This window comes from Cibotium barometz, chromosome 40 (genome assembly GCF_041138505.1).
Source record: "Cibotium barometz isolate CiBa-2024 chromosome 40, ASM4113850v1, whole genome shotgun sequence".
NCBI classification, from domain to species: Eukaryota; Viridiplantae; Streptophyta; class Polypodiopsida; order Cyatheales; family Cibotiaceae; genus Cibotium; species Cibotium barometz.
Genome location: NC_141085.1, coordinates 11,222,062 through 11,245,127, shown reverse-complemented (window position 1 = coordinate 11,245,127; position 23,066 = coordinate 11,222,062). Strand labels below are relative to the sequence as shown.

General features: G+C 37.1%; 1 protein-coding gene across 1 annotated transcript; it reads right to left on the bottom strand.

Annotated features, from left to right (window-relative positions):
• Window positions 1-8,106: 8,106 nt before the first annotated feature.
• Window positions 8,107-11,989, bottom strand: LOC147615201 (putative pectinesterase 53). The gene is made up of 5 exons (XM_086778887.1): window positions 11,726-11,989; window positions 11,138-11,327; window positions 10,246-10,452; window positions 9,000-9,235; window positions 8,107-8,260 (listed from the first exon to the last, which is right to left on the bottom strand). Exons 1-5 carry the CDS (start codon window positions 11,956-11,958, stop codon window positions 8,107-8,109), a joined length of 1,020 nt encoding a protein of 339 aa, XP_086635013.1. The 5' UTR covers window positions 11,959-11,989.
• Window positions 11,990-23,066: the final 11,077 nt, after the last annotated feature.

Sequence of the window (23,066 nt, the reverse complement as noted above, 5' to 3'; positions counted from 1 at the left end):
ATTGAGTGCCGTTCGATCGGAGGAATAGATTCCTATTAGAATAAATATGTTTTCCCTGCGAGATAGAGTTAGGTCCCTTCGTTTGCTCGTATCCTCATATTTCCAAGAGATCGAGGTGCGTTAATTGAAGATAAAGGGGACTTAGCTTCTTATCAAAAGGATCCCCTCCTTACAAAATTTTTCCTTTCCATGACCTCAAAATACTTTTTTAAGATATCTAGAGTGAGAATCTAAGAAAGAAACTTGTCTTAGAAGAAGAATGATTCACTCTCTCAAAAATAGTTAACCTACTGGGAAAGGGTCAATTGAGGTATGGACAGCCTCTAAGAGTTCACCACTCTAGAATGGAATGGTAAAACCTATATATAAGGGTGGACTACTCATGATAAATTGTTCATATGAGAGATTGGTCTTGCTAGTTTTACTGAATAAGAGGATAATGATTAAATCATTATGAGCCATTTGTTGAGGTCTCAAAAAGGACCTTTATATTTATAGAATCATTGGTTTTTTTCATAAAAGAAGAATCAATGTGAGAATTTACTATTATTTGCTTGAGGTGGCATAATTTTATCCTCCAAGAATGCACAATTGTTAACCCTTTACATTCTACAATTTGCTAAGTATAGCCATAATGTTATTTCCTTCCCTTGTTTCCATGAGTGCTCAACTTGATAAAATAAAAATAACAACGCAAATTGATAATACACATTAAGGTTATAAATGTATTACAATTTTTGTAAAAGTTATTTGTCTAAAAAGACAAAGTTAGGATTTCTCAAAAGAATACACCAATTTCTTATTTTTCCAAGTGCTTTTTTACAACTAGTAGCTATTATGTTTCTTTTAAGAGTTTAATCCTTATTATTATACTATATTAGTGTCGGGTTCAACTGAAGACATATAACTCCATAGGTTGATCACTTGGGCTAGAATCCACCAGCAATTAATACAAGTCTATATTAGGGAATTTGGGAAAATCCCAATTTTCATTTTCATATGTTTACGACAAACTAGCCAATAATAAGTCAATAAAATGTATTAACTTCTTTTCTCCAAACTACATATTTGTGATATTGAGGCTTATAATACTCAAAGCATACTATATTTAAAGACAATCTTCTGGGAATGCTTTATTCAAACATACATTATATTCACAAATTTTTTGATCACACTCATCATGTTGCAATACTCATTTTGAGGCTTACAATACTCAAAGCATACTATATTTAAGGACATTCTTATGAAAATGCTTTATTCGAGTGCACATTGTATACCACAAACTTTGTGATCACACTCATCATGTTGCCTCAACCATACATTGAAAAATATTAAAAATGACTTTTGATCAATTCAAAGTCATTAATTAATGACAAACCCTTTACAAGGATAACATGTCCTATTCCGAACTCAAAGTTGACAAATATCTTCGCTTACACATGAACTCATGATTACGTCCATGAACACTACTCTTTCATCATTGAGTGTGTTAAATTGATGACATCCTTATGTCCATTTATATGACTACCAATGTGGCATCAATTATCATATTTGTTTGTAAGTAAGCCAAAGATAATAATGGAGATAGAAAAAATGACATTTACAAATCCAAGAGAAATATAGTTACAGATGGACCAATCATTAAAGGTAAGGCCTTACACTTACAAATTGCCATGACTATAAAGAGCCAATGGAGATAAGTGTAAGGACTTATCATTAAAGATAAGGCCTTACACTTACAAATTGCCACCATGACTATAAAGAACCAATGTTTATTTTACAAAATAGATTGAATGAAATATAATCGCAAATTATGAAAAGTTAATATTGATGATACATTACAATCAAAACTCATAGTTGACAAAGAGTTCATCCCCCACCTTGAGGTTATATATATAGATTTAACATAAACATATCCATATTCAAGGTTATTGATTGACATGTGAGTTTTTTTCTACCAAGGTGGAAAAGATGGATAAAACACATATCTCACATTCCCTTTCTCACTCAAACCCCTATAACTATTTATGTAGCCGCCCACATTTTCATCTTGAATATCACCCATGATATATACTCGATCCTCTTCGACATCAATTGCTGGGTCCTCAAGAATGGAGTACCTCCTTGATCTAGGGTGCATGGAACACAAACAATTCCAGTCATCATAAAGAAACTTAGATCCACAATAGTGCAACAAAGCTTGGCCGCCAAGAGGAATACTTGATTGGATGAATAGCCCTTGACTAGCAGCTACAATTGTCGAGCTGCTCTTAACCATGAACGCAACCTCATTAATGTAAAATACTTCACCTTTTTGAACTAGCTAATGAGGTGGTCGTCATTGCTATTGTAAATAAAAAGTGGAGAAACATCAAATATCCTTATTGGCCACCACTGAAAACTATAAAAAACCACAATATGATTAGTGTTTGTAGTAGCCTAAACAATATAAAAGAACTCAACTAGTATTTACATTTGTGGTATTCTTGGAGTAAACCCTTTACTAAATAATATAAAAGAACCTAATTTGTATTTACACTTGTGGTATGCTTGTGAAATGCTAAACAATATAAAAGAACCCAATTAGTATTTACACTCGTGGTATGTTTGTTGTGATATAAAACCCTTAGCTTTACAGCTCGTGTGATGAATCTTTTCTTATAATCTAGTTGTTCACGTAGTTTAATTTAGTTTTGACATTGGGGTTATTTTTTTCAATATCTTTAATTGTATAGCTTAGAGTCGATGTGGAGGGGAGTGTATTGTTCAAGTAACTTCAGAATCACATATTGTACATTTAATAACACCTTGGCATAAAATAGAGCAAGAGAGGCTTAGACAGGGAATCACCATTCCCATGCAACTTTCTCTGGAAAAGATTGGGAAAAGCAATGTGCGAGGCCCTAGCTTGAGTGAAATGGAGACACCATCAATAAGCCCTACTGCTCCCATGACTTGTCAACCTTGTCACTTGACTTTTCCTTGAACTCCTTCATGAGTTCTTCTTGTAACACCTTATCCTTCTTCAATTGACGTCTTCTTTCTGCCATATCCATCTTGTCCATATTATGCTTTCCTCTAACTAAAACAATCTTGGAATCATATATCTCTCCTTGAATGATCTTAATATTTTTCTCATCTAAAGCCTATAAAAACCTAAACCTACCAATAGTAGGTTATTTCCTACTATGCTTAGCAGGATCGGGTAGTGATCCATCTTTGTATGGACATCATTACTATGCTTAGCAGGATCGGGTAGTGATCCATCTTTGTATGGATCCATAATCCTCATCCACATCTCAAACATGTCAACTAGGCATATTACCATGTGTGCATTCTTGGTTGCAACACTATCACCAAATGCAACTCGTGCTGGCCAAAACTAGGGTGAATTATCCTAGTTATATATATATATATATATATGCAAATATAGCTAAAGGTATAATTAGGACAATTGGCCAAAACTAGGGCCTTGTTAGATATCCATGTTATAGGTTAATTTGGACAATTGGTCAAAACTAGAGTCTTATTGGAACTCCATGTTAGAGGTTGATTTGGACACTTGGCCAAAACTAGGGTCTTGCAAGAAATCCATATTAGAGGTAGATTTGGACACTTGGTCAAAACTATAACTTTGCTAGAAATCCAAGTTAGAGGCAGATTTGGACACGGCCAAAACTAGAACCGTCTTAGAAATCTATATTAGAGGTGGATTTGGAAACTTGATCAAAACAAGGGCCTTGTTAGAATTCCATGTTAGAGGTTGATTTAGACACTTCTAAAACTAGGGCCTTGTTGGAAATCCATGTTATCTGCCCCCCATCGATTTAGACACTTAGCCAAAACTAGGGCATTATTAAAAATCCATGTTAGCCATTAATTTGGACACTTAGCCAAAACTAGGGCCTTGTTAGAAAGAGGTGGATTTGGACAGAACCAAAACTAGGACAACATTACAAATGCATGCGTAGGTCTATAAAACTAGGAGGTGTTAAAAAACAAATTTTGAGGTAGATTTGGACACTTGAACAAAACTAGGGCCCTAGTAGATTTTGAAACTTGGTGAAAACTTTGGAGATAATTGGCATTGAAGGGGGGTGTATATGGGTGGTCAAGTCCTAAAAAGTAGGATATGATGTATGTCAATATCATATATAGATTTAGACAACTAGAGGTAAATACTAAAGAAGTGGCATTGGAGGGGGTGTATATGGATAGTTAAGACCTAAAAAGTAGGGTATCGTGTGTTAATATCATATATAGATTTAGACACCTAGATAAATACTAAACAAGTGGCATTGAGTAGGAGAGGGTATGTAAAAATGCCTAGTTCACATGTGATGTTCATGAGGCAATTCATATTGTATATAGATTTGGACAATCGGCCAAATGTATATTGAGTGGTATTGGATGGGAGGAAATATATATATATATATATATATATATATATATATATATATATATATATATATATATATATATATATATATATATATATGGCTAGGTTCATAAAACTAGGATGTAATAAAATTCTTTATTAGAGACACATTTGGACACCTAACCATTTCTTTAGAGAGTTATGGCATTTGTAAACGGGGATGCAATATATATAAATATTTGGGTAATAATCCTACAAAAAAGGAGTGGTCCATGTATTTGGTGGAGTTGAAGGATTTTGGACACCTGGCACCTCAAAGATATACATATTGTTTATAGATTTGGACAATTGACCAATTCTATATCTAGTGGTAAGTGAAAGAAGGTGATATTAATGATAGATTATAATATATATTCTACTAATTAAATTTGGACACTTGATCAAATTTGGAGTACTAAAGTAATGTACTTTCCTATGTGTAGGGAGAATGGCATCTCAGTACTCATGGAGAATACTCATGGAGAATGTGTCAAGATGATCATCAATAATGTGATAGTGGTTATAGGGAAGATACATGCAACCCATGAGGATGATGTGTACCATCATGGAGAGACACTTGGGAAAGACCACGTCTCTGTGAGCATTGACAAATGCTTTAACCATGGCATTGCACTACCATTCCTAACTTTAGATGCAAGAAAATTAGTCGATACGGTCAATATCATTGTCAAGTGGTATAAGCATTCTCTAGAGAGATTGGGTGTAGAACCTGGCATTTAATTAGATTTTGGTTCAACCATGGATGATTCAAGAGTAGTGCCATATGATGGAATTTCAGTCTCGTGGGTAGTTGGAGAGAAAATTTTGTGTTCTTGTGGTCAAAGGGCAAAGAAGAATGTGTTGGGAAAGGGGTTATATTGTTGATCTTTCCATATAAGGCCATTGGTTTTGAAGTTTTAGGGGGAGATGATGTGGGGGTGGTGGTTGACCCATCCAACAAGTTCAGTCATCACTACCTTCTATAGATAATGGTTTCATTAGGTGACTAGTTCATCGATGAATGTGTTAATACTCCCACTAAGAAGAGGAGATACAACATGATGAAGAGGCAACCCAAAATGTTGGGCATAACAAGGAACTCAAAGAGGACAACACTATATGTTGTTTCCCATGTACCTATAATTTATTGTTGCAAGAGAAAATGTTGCCAAGTTACTGACCATGATACATATGATAGAATTATGTAAAAAAATTTAGGGCGTTACTTGTAATCTTGCAGTGATTATGGATTATTCTATGGAAATGGCATGTCATGTGGATGCAGTGGGGACATGACAGTATATATTCACATTCAATGGTGTGGAAGTATGTTTAAGGGAATGATATGAGATGCATGGTATTCTAAATACAGCATTTCACAAGTATAGGGGTCAGAATGGTATATGAAGTTTAATGCACAAAAACAAGGTGTGGTATGCCCAGATCTACTAGCATATTATTGAATACTTTAAACTCTAGAAAGGCTCTTGATCACCATACTCGCATGATGGATACATGGGTTCTTTTTCAATTACATTTAATGATGTTGAACAAAAGTGTTGAGCATAAATCCTAGTTTAGAATTCAAGAAGTTGCTGATATTTTGATATTGCAATTAGATAATTGTGCCTCAAGGAATGAGAATCGATATTTGTTCACCTATCTATTGTTTTTGGTTGCTAAAGGAATAATTAAGAGTATTTCCAATTAGGATTTCTGATGGTGGTGGTGGTTGATCATACACATGAGAATTCTGATGCAATGTTTAGTAGGTTTTTTAAGAAAATGAGGACTAGCCAGACATTCACCTTTCCACATTTAATGAAAAAATTTAAGGATAGCCAAGTATCTCTTCTACATCCCATTCTTGATGATAAATGTCCCAGACTTCAAGGGATTCGTGGATGGGTACTTGTCTAATTGACAAGATGTGTTAGTGGGGCACTCAAGACTAGTACAATTCAATTCTTTGGCATGCAGGAAAAGGTTCTAGTCATGCAATATAAAATGCATCCTAAATCCACCATTGAATGGTTAAGGATGGTGGACCTATTGAATCATGGAAGAAGGATAGTGATGGTAACACAATACTGCCGACAGGGGTTCCATGTGTTGTTCCAATATTTGACTGCATTAAAGACCACTTCTTAGAGGTGGTAAAAGTAATTAAGCCTTACATATATGTTATCCTTAATTACTTTTACCACTTTGAGGTGATAAAAGGCATTAAGGATATTGGAAAAGATAGGCTGATGTTCAAAGATCTAATGCAACTTTCACCTTGTACATCCATCGAGTGATTGAGTAATGAGAGACCATGGTTCATGCACTAGAGAGACCAAGTGTCAGATGGAGGCTTCTATCAAAACTTTTAGCCAAGAACTCTAGGCACACATGTGGATGATATAACTGTTGATATTGATGATGAATTCTTGGGATTGGAGGAATTTGATGATGACTATTGTGGACCGCAAAGTAAAAGGCTAAAGCAAGCTTTTCAGCCCATGGTTGATGTTAGAAAGAGAGACTTTGTTCTTATTCAACCATCAAAACCAATATATCCTATATGGTTAGGTATAGCTCAAGGTAACATAGATGTGAATAGATCATCTAAAAACTACAAGAGGATTTTAATCCAATATTGGGAACCTACATGCAAAAAGAGAAGTGTTAGTGATGTTGAGGTTTATAGAGATTATTGGAACAAATTTTGGATGTGTAAAAAGAAGGATCCTACGTCAGGAAATATTAGATACAATAGTTTTTGCATGGGTTACTAAGGAGAAAAAAGTGCCACAAAGAATAAGATTCTAACAAATGTGTGTGCTAAGGCAAAGGAGAGTTTGGCAACATCTGAGGACTGTGATAAAGGCCAATGAGTAAATAAGATTATTAGAGTACTAGTTGGATTTATGTTTATCACTATTTATTTATTATTACATGTTAATCTAAAATTTGATAATTTTTCATACTTTATTTCAAATTTTATGGATCTTTTTTTGGTTACATTGTAGATTAAACGGTGTTTGTAAACACCCCATATGTGTTATTATCAACCTTGAGTAGCAACACTTTCTCTTTCAAACTTAGTGAAATTACACCAGTCATCGAAATTACCAAAATTAATTTAAAGATGTCAATTTTATTTTTTCCAAAATGCATGGATTTTTCCAAATTCCCTAATATGGACATATACAGTTTTAACTAGTAAAAGCCATCTTTTAAGAATTAAAAAAATGTGATTGGTTAAATACGTGTACATCAATATGCATATTGCTGTTTTACACATCGATAGCATCTTGTCGAGCCAAGTAAAGTGGAATTCTTGTTGCTATATGCAATTTACATCACAGTTCAACGGCTAGTTTCTAAAAGGAAATGGTGGGAAACAACAGTTTCTAAAAGAAAATGGCGAGAAACAAGGTCATATCAGCTATGACTCCTCACTTAATTACAACTGCAAGCAAAAAATTAGTTGCTTGCTTGCTTGAAATGTATGTTTGTTTTAAAGCCAAATGCATGGCCAACATTGTAGTTCATCCCAATTACATGAGATCTCTAATACTTTATATTAATTTTTTAGAGCTAATTGAATAAACACATGCCTTAGTTACTTGTAGTTCAATTAGTGGAAGCTCTTGACCCATACTAGAATGGTTTTTAAATTTGGAATGAGCCAACACACTTGTTTATATGAGATTGTGTAGCCACTTATGTCCATTAATGAATCCAATTCCAAGAAATGGCCTTGCTTCCTGATAGCTCAGTTGTCTTGACCATGACACCCGCCATCGCGTCTGCGCGCCAGGGCCGGAGCACTTGTACTCTCCAAAGAAGACAGTCCTTGATCATGGGAAACCAAAGAAACCAAATTTTGCTTAATCTTGGTGGGCATTAGGTCATGTGGATCATAAAAGCAAATTAAGTTACTCATTGTGAAATTTAATTCTTAACCTACCAACTATACATACATGCATATCTATGTATGTACATATACATGTATGTGTGTGGGGGGATTTGGATATGTATGTATATGTGTAGGAATGTATGCATGCACAGACATATACATACATATGTATGCATGCATGTGCGCGCGCGTGCACACACACACACACAATACATATACACATATGAATGTATTTGTGTAGGAATGTATGCATGCACACACACATACATACATACATGAATGTATTTGTGTATGAATGTATGCTTGCTCACACACATACATACATACAAACTCGTTTGCCAATGGGCTCTCACGGGTAACACCCTGGGCATGTCGACACGGAGTTCTAGGGTTTTAATCCTCTCAGCTGATATAATGAATCTCTCAAATAAAAGAGAACACAAATTCATTTGAGAGGTTGTAAGCTAGAAGATGAAAGTCCTAGTAGCGACACAAACAAAACAAATCTTGGCTCTAGAGAGGATTAAAGACTAGCCATGAGATAAATCTTGGCTCTAGGAAAGATTAGAGGCTAATCTAATCAAGATTAAAGACTTTTGTGGCATGACCTAAGAGCTGCAAATCAAGCAGGAAGCTATGTGAAAGAGTGAAAATAGAGAGGCAATGGGTGCTTACTCTCTGCGGCTGGTGTCGCCCCAGTCATACCAGCCATCGGGGATGATGATGTTGGCGAAGTAGGAGTAGGCGAAGAGGATGCGGGCGTAGCGGCCCCACGCACGCCCAAGATAAAGCAGGCCGGTGCCCGTCACCCTGCATTCCACAAATGAGAAGCCAGTGTTGTCCTGCGGAGAGTCTCTCTGCGACGCTGCCACTGCCCCATACGTTATTGCATTCGCATGCAGCTCACACTTCTGCGCAGAAATAAATAAATAAATAAATACATACATATACTATGTAGATTACATACCATCTGTCACAAAACAAGACGTGTATAAGGGTTATGTGTATTAAGACTTCTATAAGGGGGTTTGCACTTATGTGTATTAAGACCCCTATAAGGGGGTTTACTCTTATGTTGTGAATCCCTATCCCCCCTTCCCTAGACATAGGCTTGGCTAGAAAATGGAAAAGGGAGACTCCCCGTCCACACGAGATCTCCCTCGCTTGGCTACTAGCAGATGGACAAGAGAGACTCCCCATCCACGAGCATCAGCGAGGCGGATCTCTCCTGATTTCAGGGATTCTATCCACTTTTCCCCTTAAAAACCTGATTCCATCATTGATGTGTGCCGGCCCGAAAAAGAATAGCCTTTCGGAATCCATGTGGGTGCAGCCTACTAGTGGCAAATACTCTTTGTGGGAGTCCATGTAGGTGTATAGCCTTGTGGGAGTCCATGTGGGTGTATAGCCTTGTGGAGTCCACGTGGTTGGAGATTGGTAGAAAATAGACCTTGTGGGAGTCCATGTGGGTGTTGCCTAGTGGCAAAGGCATATGAAGACATATATATGTATGAAAATGTGTATAAAAATAGCCCTATGGAGTCCATGTGGGTGTAGTCTAGTAGCAAAGGCATTCATGTTTCAAATTTTTGAACATTGCTAACTACATTTGTTGGTTGATGCCTCTCTCTCTCTCTTCTCTTCTCTCTCTCTCTCTCTCTCTCTCTCTCTCCAATGATGAGTTTCCATGGACACTTTTGTATCAACCCAAATGGACACTTTTGTATCAACCCCAATGAGATAGCTATGTTTTGTTTTTTTTTTAAATTTTCCATTCCATGATGAGATATGCCATGGACATTATTGTATCACTTTGGTCTCATAGGCCCATTGGGTCTTTAGTAGACGCTTAATATAACTCTCTCTCTCTCTCTCTCTCTCTCTCTCTCTCTCTCTCTCTCATATCATTGTAGAGTTTTACCAGATATAGAGATCTCCCATCTCCAAAGATGAAATCTATTGCTCCTTCAATGTAGCAGCGTAAGAAAAAATGCCTTCCAACGTGATCGAACAATGTGTCTTGGGCACCCAACATTCTACAGTCAATGAATGCTGCTTTGTCACCTGAGATCCTTAGTGCCACTGCTTGCATACCTTTGGCTCCGGGCAAGGGAGATGGGGATGTATTCTAGATCAAACAAAATGCAAATTTTGTTCACACTATTTGCAAGGATAAGGCACATAAAACATCGAGAAAACATCATATATAAGTTCATATTAGTGGCTAGAGTGAAGATGTGTAATGGAAGGCATTTGAAGATTTCAAATAAGTACTTACAATGGCATAAATATGAAATTGAGAGTAATAATGATGACAAGTTACAAACCCCCAAAAATAAAGAGTTTTAAAGGGGGACATAAAGGAAGGCTTATAGTTTAATGATTCACAAAATCCCAACATGGAGCGATAATGGAAGAGCTCAAGAGAGTAATTGGAGATATAGATTTATGTCAAATAAGTTCAATCAAGCATCAAAAATGGGGTACGTCAATTAAGCATGTAAATGAGAATCAAAGATGAATCAAGACACTAATTTATAACCAAGGGATAGAAAACTGTTATTTTGATGCGATGACTATTTTATGAGGTTTTACAAAGTGACAAGTTATTTTAGAGTTGAATGTTCTATGTTTAAAAATTTAAAATCACCTAAATTTACTAGTTTTCAGTGAGCTTTGAAGTGCAAAATTGCCAAAAGTACATAATATGTAGCACATAATAGAGATTGCGAAATATTTTCACAAGGTCTCTATAATTTAAGTTTATAATATAGGACTTATCTATAATCCTACTATGAGAGTAGAAAAATCACCTCGAATGTGATGTCCCTAGCCACAAAGTTATCAGAATCAATGGCTACAGATGCAGAGCCAAATGTTCCGAGCATGTCACCTGCTTGCCTCCTGTCCCCAGCCCTTGCATTCCATGATATCACGGTCACCGCGTGCCCGGACCCTTGGAATGTGATGAAAGGCTTTCTATAGGGCACATACACCTTCTCTCTGCAATCAATCACAAATGCCACATGTGAGAGAAAAGCAAATAGAAATCCAAAGAAGGTCTGCATTTTGCAAGCAAAACAAGAAAAAGAGAGAGAGAGAGAGAGAGAGAGAGAGAGAGAGAGAGAGAGAAAGCAACCCAAAGACACAGAAAGCAAGCTCCAGACCTAACCCAAGAAGAGGAAACAAGAGGAAGAAGGAAGCAAAAAAAGCAACCCAAAAAAAAAAGCAGGAAGCAAGCTCCAGAGATAACCAAGAAAGGAAAGCAAAAAGCAACGCGGAAAAGGAAAGCAAAGCAAAAAGCAACGCGGAAAAGCAACAAAAAAAAAAAGCAAGAAACTCCAGAGCTAACCCAGAAAGGAAAGCTAAAAGCAACGCGGAAAAGCAGAAAAGCAAATCACCTGTAAGTGCCCGGGCGAATGATGATGTGGATGCGCCATGTGTTGTCCAGGCGCACCATGTTGATGGCGCCCTGCACTGTGCGCGAGTCCCCATGCCCGCGCTGGTCCACCACTATCACTCGATTGGGGCGATGGTGCACCGAATGCAGCCTCTCATGCGTAATCTGAAACAGTGCCTCATACAACCTGTATAGCAAATCCCTCCCATTTGAGCTCTCTTGAGTGTGATTCATGCCCAATTTGGGCGACTTAGAGCTTTCTTCCCTGTAATTAGTACCCGATTTGAGAAATTTTGGTATTTTCTGAGCGTACTTAATGCTCAAAGCGGGGAGATTTGTTATGTTTAGAGTGTTCCTGATACCCGAGTTGGGCGAATTAGAGGTTTTTCGAGTGTAATAACTACCCAATCTGGAGGAATTTGAGGTTTCTTGCGTGTAATTAACATCCGATTTGGGCGAATACGCAGCTCCTGATGGAGGCAGGCAGATTTGAGCGGCCCAGAAAGCAAAAAGCAGCGGAAAAGCAGATTGAGTGATACTTTTCTTTCTAGAATTCATTGTGTACATTTGACGATCAGACGCTGCAGCATAAAAACTGAAGGGATTTATTATTTTTTTTCCCTGCAAGAAATAATCTGGCCAATACAGAAAAGGAGCTGAGTAATTTTGCTTCTTTCTTGTTGCGATTGTTTCTTGGAACTGAGTTTTCCAAAGAAAGCCAAAAACAGAAACAAAACCAAATTATAAGTTAAAAAAAGCTAGGTTTCACAAGAACCACAAAAGCTTGCATTTACTTAAAGAACCTCTCCTCCATTAAAAAGAAAGCCAAAACACCTCAACAACACACCAAAAGAGAGAGAGAGAGAGAGAGAGAGAAGGGTTGATGAACCTCAGTCCTTACTCCTAATCACAACAATCAAGTTAAAGGAAGGCTAGATTCTAAACACATGAAGCATACAAAAAAGGAGGAGGGAAGACTCCACTAGTTACAGCCCCTTGCAAAGAAGCTTAAATATATAATAATGTAAATAGCTTGCAAAGAAGATTCATTAGAAGAGAGAGAGAGAGAGAGAGAGAGAGAGAGAGAGAGAGAGAGATGGTAATTAGCTATCTACTAGGCCAAGTTTGCACTCGAAAGAGAGAGAACTTAGTCTCTAATCCTAATCACAACAATCAAGTTAAAGAAAGGCTAGATTCTAAACACATGAAGGATACAAAAAAGGAGGAGGGAAGGCTCCACAAGTTATAGCCGAAGATTAATTATATGAGAGAGAGAGAGAGAGAGAGAGAGAGAGAGAGAGAGAGAGAGAGAGAGAGATGGTAATTAGCTATATACTAGGCCAAGTTTGCACTCAAAAGATAGCAAGATTTAGTAATGAGAAAGGCATACAAAGAAGAAAAGAATAAAGCCTACAAGAGAAAGAGCACAAAGATTTGCTTGTAAATTCAAACTAGAGTAACACTCATAACTACTAGAAGAGAAACAAGGCAAAGAGCTTGAAGATGGACTTTGCTTGCAAATTCAAGCTAGAGAAACACTCATAACTCCCCATGCCCTCCCATGAATTAAGCACCAAGGTTTTAGGGAGAATTTGCCTCAATACGAAGGTTTTGCTCTAGTTGTTGTTGTTGTGGTTGTATCTTTCAAAAAAAGCTTCCTTCATGGTAAAATTTTGAGGAAATGAGGTGGTTGCAGCAAATAATATGACCTATTATACCTCTTTAACCTACTTAAACTGTCAATATTAATGAGTTTTTTATGAATTGCATGCAATGATTATGTATGTGTAAAGTCATCATGGACTTCACAATTCAATAACGTCCCATATGAAAGGCACATTTTCAACCTCCTAGACACATCACATCATAACCAAATCACTTTCCTACTTTATTTGCCATCTCTCTCTCTCTCTCTCTCTCTCTCTCTCTCTCTCTCTCTCTCTCTCTCTCTCACACACGCACACACACACACCCCTTGATATTATCATTGCTTGTGTTTTCTTTATTAAAATATTGAATGGTTCAATCTTTAAATTTGTTCACTCTTTTGAAGTTAACCTTGTAGACAAACCACATAAATATATCTTGAATTAGCAAAGTGTGTCAACATTTGTGGTTGAAAATGGAAATTTTCCCAGTTCTCTCAAAAGATAGATTTTAACTACCAAAATAAGCATCATCTTTTACTTGGGTGGCCTCAATTAAGTGTACAGATAGGAGAACACTTTGTTTTTCCTCAACTATCCTAGTTGGATGCTAACTCATAGATAAACATCTTCATTTTTTGTTAGCTAGATAATATTGAATTTTGGGGTTAATAGTGTTTATGCAGATACTTTTCAAGATGTAAACATGTTTGTCAAAAGAACCCTTGAAAACTTTCCATCTGACTTGTTTAATTTTGGGATTAATAGTGTTTAGGCATATACTTTTCAATGTAAATGTTTGTTAAAAGCATCAATTTTATATCCTACTTGTCTAGGATGAGAATATCACACTACCAACTGGAGTATTTATACATCATTTTTTGCTTGGCTAGATAATATTAAATTTTTGGATTAATAGTGTTTAGGTAGATACTTTTTAAGATGTAAACATGCTTCTCAAAAAGGATGCTTGAAAATTTTCCATCCTACTTATCTAATTTTGGGATTAATAGTGTTTAGGCATATACTTTTCAAGATATAAACATGTTTATCAAAAGGATACTTGAAAATTTTCCATCCTAGGGTGAGAAATAATTGTGAAGGCACACTTAGGCAAGAGCTTTAATGAAACTATCAAAGGGAGCACTTATACATCATTTCATGAAGTTTATTATTAGTACTACTAAATTCCCCCTTAATTTAAACACTTCACATCCTAGTAGTAGCAGTACACTCTCTCTCTCTCTCTCTCTCTCTCTCTCTCTCTCTCTCTCTCTCTCTCTCTCTCTCATTTTGTCCTATGCCTAGATTCCTTTTTTCCTTCCACTCTACAATACCTCTAGGCTAGCCTTTTTTCTAAGCTTTTCCTTTCTTCCTATGTCTAGCTTTTTCTTTTCACTTCCATAATAATACCTCTAGGCTAGCCTTTTTTCTAAGTTTTTTAAGCAAATACAACTTCGTGACTTTGACAATGCTCATACGCATACTTAAACATCTTGCTTTGATGCATTTAGGGTGGCCTAGAAGTGTGGGGAAAAAAATGGACAATTAATCAACCAATAAGGAGGCCAACAAGCTAGGTGACATATGAAGGTCTTTATTTTTTTGCAAATAATTTTGTGCCCCATTGAATTAGGTGTTGGCAGTTAGGGGATCAAAACCCTAGCGAGAGGTTGTGAGTTCGACCATTTATTACATTTGACCATTTATTACAATAATGAACATTCCAAGAAATAACAAGCTCTTTCCCAAATGGGTCAAAGCACCCATAAAATCTCTCTTTTTTTAAAAAGGTGTAGAATGTGCTAAGCTTTTCACTTTTTGAATACCCAATTTTCCAAATCTATCTAAGCTTTTTTACACACTTGTTATAAATACTTTACAAAGCCCTCTATAGTTTTGAGGTGTGATGCTGATATTATGTGAGTTAATCTATCCTCTTAATAGGGCTCTTGCTAGGGATCTTCGAGGGATCTTCTATATAAAGGTTTTTGTCCATGGACATGATATTTTGATGCACTAGTAAACCTTATTTACAAAGCATCTACTTATAATTCCCTACTTAACCACCACCACCCTTACTAATCTAGTGATTCCCCTAGTTAACCACCTCCTTTACTAATCTGGTAATTGACTCCACTTTTTGGTTATCAGCAAAATACACCAAGCTCTTACTTTCTTCACATTGTAACAATTAGTTTGTATCAATGGGTAGCCGTAGCCATGCTTATGAAGCAGCTATGATTAAAGCCAACACATATGATGTACATAGCCTAGATAAGCACCAATTTGAAGAAAAAAGCATTCCATACATTTCATGGGTAATCAATTGTAAATAATTAGGCCATGTATATATAGCAATTTTGAGTGATCATGAGGAACAAAAATCTCTATGGTGCAATTAAGTTTGTGACTCTTCTATTATTCTCTTAGCACCAGTTTGAAGAATAAATCTCCATGGTGCAATTAAGTTTGTGACTTATCTATTATTCTCTTATGCATTAAGATTTTCGCTACTCTATGTGTGCTTGTGAATGTGGATAGAGTAGCAAAAATCTCATGCATTAAGATTTTTACTACTCTATGTGTGCTTGTGAGTGTGGAATGAGCTTTCCACTTTAGAGTGTTATGTTCACCTTCTTCTTCATCATCTTCTCTATCTTCTTGGAGAATAAGAGAACCCTTGCACTTTACTCTTTTGTTGCATATACCTAATCCAAGATTTGGGAGTGATAATAATTCCAAAGTGTGTAATGTAGCTTTACACCACACAAATCTTCCAACCAAGTGGCTATTTAATAACTATGTTAGAAGTGCAAAATTAAACTAGACCACTCTAGGATGATGGCATTGACATGATTAGACCACTCTAGGATGATGACATTCACATGGGCACTATGCATATTATGGTTGTGTGTTTTCTTTGGGTTTTATATGTGAGATTGGAGAAAGGAAGAGCTTGCCCAACTCACTTGGCTAGTAGAAAACCATAAGAATGGGTCAATGCTACTTTTAGCATGAGGTAACAAGGTGGTGTGTATCCAATGTTTGTTTGTGTGGTGGAAACAACATGGACAAATTGTTCCCCTCTTTATGTGTGTTTGTGATTAGGCTTAATCATTCTTTAATCAAACAAAATGGAGAATTAAGCCTCAATACTAGTTATCTCACTTGCCCTTGAAACCCCAAATTAGGCATTGTGTTTTGAGCTCATTTGTTAATTGAAAATTAAGCTTGTGTGATTTATGCTACCAAATTGGTGCCTACTAATCCCTTACTAAATTGGTGCATGGAATTGTGTTTTGAGCCCATTTGTTAAGTGATAATTACACTTGTGTGAACTATGCTACCGAATTGGTGCCTACTTACCCCTTAGTTGAAAATCAGAGAAAACACCCATTTGGACCTAAACCACCTTAAAGTCACCAATCTCAAGTATAAAGGTTAGTCTACTTAAACTTGAATTTTGTTAGCTTATTACCTTATCCAAATTGAATTTGTAAGAGCTTAAAAAGTAGCAAAAATAAGCACAATGGGTTTAAAAAATCAAACTTTTGGCTATAAATTACATGCACATGGAGTGAGCCATGTGGGGCCATTTGAGGTGAAGTTCTTTTTCAATATTGGACATCATTTGTCGTGAGAAAATTCATGCAAGAATCCGGACCTCTTGGAATGGGTGAATGTTGGAGTGGATGTAATGGATATATACTTTGCTCCTAAGATGTGTTGAAGCTTGGAATCATTATAGATTGCCACTTGAAGTGGATTTTTGAAGTTATTGGTAAGATATAAATAACATTACAATAGTTAATGTGTGGACTATTTGGACTATATGCCAAGTTTTGGTGATGTATATGTGCCCAAAATCACATGTATGAGTGAATTTGCAAGTGTTCAAAACTGAAGCATACTTGAAGATGAATTGAAAAAATTAAAAGGCTTGAATTTTTCATTTAAAGTGGTGTGCAAAATATTAGATTTCACTTTGAGGGTTGTTGCACTTGCCTAGTGCATAACTTTCTTGTTGCAAATCGTGTATTATCCCCACATCATATGTGAGAATCTTGATGCATGTAATTTTCCAAGCATGAAAGTTTAAAATGCAAAACGAGTTTGATTAAAGTGCAGATAAGGACCCCAAACAAGAGGGATCTACATAATTATACAAACCTTGGATGGAAAGGGCTATGAAATTCCTACATTGGATGGAAAGGGCTATGAAAGTTCTACATTGGATTTTGATAAGCCTAAGTGATGGAATGCTTTGTCACATATAGTATGATGACCTTGTGTTGGTTACCTTAAATAGTTTTAGTCAGGATTATAAGCATTTTAAGACTTTGGTGTCAATAAGAGAGAAATTCCTTGTGTTGGTTACCTTAAATAGTTTTAGTCAGGATTATAAGCATTTTAAGACTTTGGTGTCAATAAGAGAGAAATTCCTTGACTTTGAATAGTTCTTATCTCTTCTTGTTAATGAAGAGATTAGACTCAATAAACCACCAAGCACCAATAGCAATGAAGGTGAGAAAATCTTCTACTTAGAGAAGAGGGGTAGAGGAAGTAGGGGATAATTTCTCAAAGATGAAGAGGTACTAGACATATATGTGGCCACATGTGAGGCCAATGGCAATAGGATAAACAATACCATCAAAAAAGTCATGGGAGAGGTGACAACTTGATTGTTTTATGACATTAATGATGAAATTACTAGTGTGAAAGGGCTCTTATAGAGCAAGTTTGCTATAAACGATCTTTGTGAATTGAGATAATTTATTGGCATAGATGTATTAAGTACTATCACTTGTGGAAAGACAATATGGTTTAGGCATGTTGTCCAAGTATGGTATGATGAGATTCAAGCCATTCAATACATGCATATCATCAATACACCCCTAGGGGAAAAATGTGAAGCTCATTATGGATGAGCTTTGAAAGCATCCAATAGGAAAATACTAGGAAACTTTAACTATATGACTATTACTAGGCCTTATCTTAGTTATGCAATTAGACTTTTGAGCCAATTTATATAGGCTTCTTGGAAGCCTCACTTGGATGCAGTGAGGAAAATACTAGCGGAGAAGTAAAACGAAACACTACATTATGGATTAATTTATAGGTCTAGGAAAGATATAGATGTGTATATTTACATATATATAGGCTAAGTATTTGGCACTCGTTTTCCCTTTAGCACACTCCATGCCATCTCCCATTTTTTATACAATTCTTGCATAAAAAATGGATTAATTTATAGGTATAGGAGATATATAGATGTGTATATTTACATATATATAGGGTAAGTATTTGGCAATCATTTCCCCTCTTTAGCATACTCCGTGCCATCTCCCATTTTTTATGCAATTCTTGCATTTTGCCACCACACCCTTTTGCAAAGGATCATGAGAAGTAGCTAAGTGTATCTGGATCCCATGATCCTATAGTAGGCATTGAATTTACTTGATGATGTAAAATCTCTCCACAATGCGGTCTATCCAGAACTTCTTCAACTTATTTCCTAGATCATTCTCAACTAGCGTATGCCATAGTATAAACTTTCCAAAAACATCTTCCTTCTCTAGAAGAAAATACACCCATATCTTCCTACTAAAGTCATCGATTTAGTAACAAAAAGTAGGAAGAACCACCCACTGCAATGGTAGGTATCTTATCACTAAGATCAATATATATAAGATCGAGAGGATTTGCAACAGCTCTCTTGTGAAAAGGAGCATTACTATCATCATACAAGCTTCACATACATCCGATATCTTTGAAAATGTTGATAGATATGCCATAATCCCAATCATTTGCATCTCTTTCAAGACCACATAGCTTAAGTGCCCAAATCTCTCATGCCACAACATCCTAAAGGCCACATTAGCCATGGTGATGGAGATGATAATTCATATAAATTATTACATCTTGTACCTCTTCCAATGACATTGTTGTTAGTATCCAAGATGACATCCAACACGATTGCACACTAGTCTACTGATCAATATTGATCAAAGTGGAACCTTAGGTCACAATCCATTATGGTCATAATAGAGAGAAAGTTTTGCTTAATATCTCGGTACATAGAGGACATATGATAACTTCTTAGTATCACCATAATTACTTGACATGTACCTATCCCTGTTTTTGGGCATTTAGAAGCATTCCCATTGACTGTTACTAGGATGGATGCCCCTACTAGCTATAGGGAGCTATACCAATCCTTTTTTCACTAGTCATGTGTCAAGATACTCCACTGCCAATGATCTATAGGTGTTGTAAAATGCTCTACCTTTGCATAGATTTCTTCAATTTCTACACATAGATCTAATTCTACTCGAGTACTATTGTTATGGCCCATTCTGCTCACCCCTAGAAACACATTCACAAGAGCTTACCTTCACGAGCTATAACCATTAGGGGGATCTTTTGGTGGTCGAGATTGAGCACACCACTTTAAGAGCTCCACACCTCTATGGGTAGTAGTATTTGTCAATCTCTCCTGCGAGCATTGTCACACCGTCATGTTGGACTATGGGTCCTTGTCCCTTCTCTCACCTCAAATCACTCATACACACTCACTAGCATATGCATTAGAGAACTTAATTAGCAAGAGGATTAGCAAGAGCAATTCCCTATTACATAATGGGAGAGTATATTGCATTATGAGAGAAAATGACATATATGCAAGGCCATAAGCATTTACACACATTTAAATTATTATCGGTTAAGCACCCAAGGCTCCTAAGTGGTTTATAGCTTATACAATGCTTAATATCACAATACATGTGTGAAGTACATCCATATAGAATCCATTATAGCTTATGCCACATGCTCTTAGAGAAGGATCACCATAAGTGTTCCATTGGTGGACCATTTCCAAGCACCCATCCCAAGGTGTAGATTCTAAGCACCCACATTCTCTTAGAGCAGGATCACCGTAAGTGTTACGTTGGTGGACCACGCACCCATCCCAAGTTGTAGATTTGGAAATTGTTGCTTCATAGATTGTTTATCCATGTTTTTTGTGTCTTCGTCTTTGCTCTTTAATGTAGAATTATAGTGGCCACTCATGTTAACCCCAAAATGGGTTAACATTCCCCCCATCCTAATGTCGATCGTGCCATCCCCGTAATCGAGTAGAAGATGTTATTATGACTTAAAAGCTATTTTGTTGATGCTTATGATGTTGCATGAATGTCCAATGGTCATTGTTCCTCCAGAAGGAATAGGGAAGGCTAGTTAGTAAATGATGAAGTTAGTAAATAGGGTGGGGATTTCTACGAGTGACTACATTTTTTTAATCTTTATGTGAGCTCACCTTATTTTCTTATGTTTGTATATTTTTGTGTCTACTATTTTTTTTTGTATTTTTTTTTCTTTTGCAATCATAAGTAGAATTACATTGATTATTCTAACACTTGTTGTTGGCAATGGAGGAGAAGCAATGGGGAGTCTAGAGGAATGTTGACACAATGATTAGAATGAGAGAATGAATCTCAGTTCCTCATTTAATACATTGAATCTCAGTTCCTCATTTACTACATTGAAGTAATGTAAATGTACCTTCTTGGTTGTTACTTTCCTTTTTATAGTTGCACGACTTTGTCAAATGATCTTGAAGTGGACCTCTCCTTGCATTCTTAATCCCATGTATAAATATATTTTATGCTCTTCCTAGCAAATATACAATGAAGTGCATTAAATTGAGTCAAAGAAGACTCTTGATATAGCTACTATCAAAGTCAAAAACATCAAAGAGGCATGAAATTTGTAAAATGACATGCATTTGATGTGGCAGCATTGCCCACACAAATATTATTTTTTTGCTTTTAAAAAGTTATGCAGCTAGGTTTCCCTTGTTGTAACACTAGTCACAGACACTTCACCCTCTCACCCTCTCTCTCACCCCTTCAACCTCTTAACTACTTGCATGAAGAATGGCAATGAAGAGCAAAGGGAAACCCCCATGACCTCCAGCCATGTAAATGTTTTTTTCCTTTCAACAATGAATCGTAAGCCTCTATCACCATGTATCCCACAACATGTATCCCGTAGAGCCATTTTTTTAATGGAGCATGTGCCATGGGAAAGCTTTAAGAATCCCATGGGCAAGCCTTACATAGCCAATAGCCAAGGGAACTCCATGGCATATGCTCTACAAAAGAAATAACCAAGGGAGCTCTCATTTTTATGGAGCGTATGCCATCGGTTGCTGTTGGCCTAGTGGCAATGGTGGGCACCATGCCTTGTGAGGATATAAGCATGGAAAAAATCTCATAGGCATACAACGTTGCCCCGTTTGATGTTGTTCAAGAGAACAAATGTTGGTTACGTACTCAACCCCCACCTCTAGGTGTGGCCTATTTTGTGAATCGGGATACTCACACAAGCGAGTATGGGTTGACACCCACTTCTTCCCCTACAAGGTCTAGAGGAGCCCATTATCTGTGCTCTATATGTGCTGGCTCAAATCTACATAATCTCCCCATCCATACTATTGTCCTGAACTTTTAGCTGGGCATTTTGCTCCTAGCAAAAGCCTTACATAGCCAAGGTAACTCCACTATTCATGGGGGATCTCCTCAATGCTTTCCCATGGCATATGCTCCAGAAAAAAAATGACTAGGGGAGGCCGCGCTAGAGAATATTCCATGGGCAAGCATTGAGGATCCTCGGTGAAGCCTCCCCTAGTGATTTTTTGTGGAGAATTCTCAATGCCATGAGAAAGCATTGAGGATCTTCAGCACAGCCTCCCCTGGTGATTTTTTATGTGGATCATATGCCATGGGCAAGAATTGAGAATCCCCTGGGCAAGTCTTACGTAGCCAAGGAAACTCTACTATTTCATGGCATATCATCAATGCTTTCCCATAGCATTGCATGGGCAAGCCTTCAATTTTCTCATCAGAAGGCAGTATTCCGCTTTCAAGACATTCTCCTCTACGCTTTGTGTGTAGAGTGTTCTTTTGCATGCTTTTTATCTTTGGCTCACACCTTGGCTTGTACTTTAGTGGAACCATGGACAAGTGTCCATTTTTCACACTTAAGGTTTTGAGTGTTGGGTATCGCAAGGCACTTGCATAAAGCATACCTCCTTTTCATGCTCAAACATGAGTCGTGCATTTTTAAGTTGAGAGGCTAGCTCCTGGAATTGCGACAATGTATCTGGCAGGGGATGACTCTCCCAAATCTTCTATTGAGTGTTCCTTGAAAAGGCTCGTGTCACCTACACTAATGCACCATAAAGTCACCAAGGTAGGTCGGTAAGTAGGCCACCAGCATTGTGGTTTGTGTCATGAGTTCTGACACCCTATCCCCTTGTAGCAGTTGTAGCCTCTCAAGCTCCTGGAGAATGTGGTCCTCATAGTTATCAGGACGGAAGGTGCGGTGGAAGGTGTTCTTCAGAGTGGTCTACTCTGTTAAATGGTCGATTGGAAATTAACTAAACCACTTATCTGCAGAGCCTTGGAGAGCGCATGGAAAGAGTACCAAGAAGGCATCCTCCCACTCAAGTCCATGGCCCTTGCATATGGTCATCCACATCCTCAGGGGGGATGATCCTTTGAAGGTTGGAAACTTAACGTTGACTCGACCAAGCATCGTGGAAAGGGGTTTTGCGCCAAGAGGATTGACTAGACCAGGAGGGTTGGCTTGGCCTCCAACATTAGTGCTGAGAGTGGGATTACCAACATTGGC

Bases quoted from the DNA above. Each gene is read 5' to 3' on its own strand.
- LOC147615201 (XM_086778887.1), bottom strand. From the start codon at position 11,958: ATGAATCACACTCAAGAGAGCTCAAATGGGAGGGATTTGCTATACAGG. The intron at 10,453-11,137 runs GTGATTTTTCTA...TGTTTGATCTAG, and splicing joins CTAGGGACATCACATTCGAG to AATACATCCCCATCTCCCTT. The intron at 9,236-10,245 runs GTAAAACTCTAC...ATTTCTGCGCAG, and splicing joins ATGGGAGATCTCTATATCTG to AAGTGTGAGCTGCATGCGAA.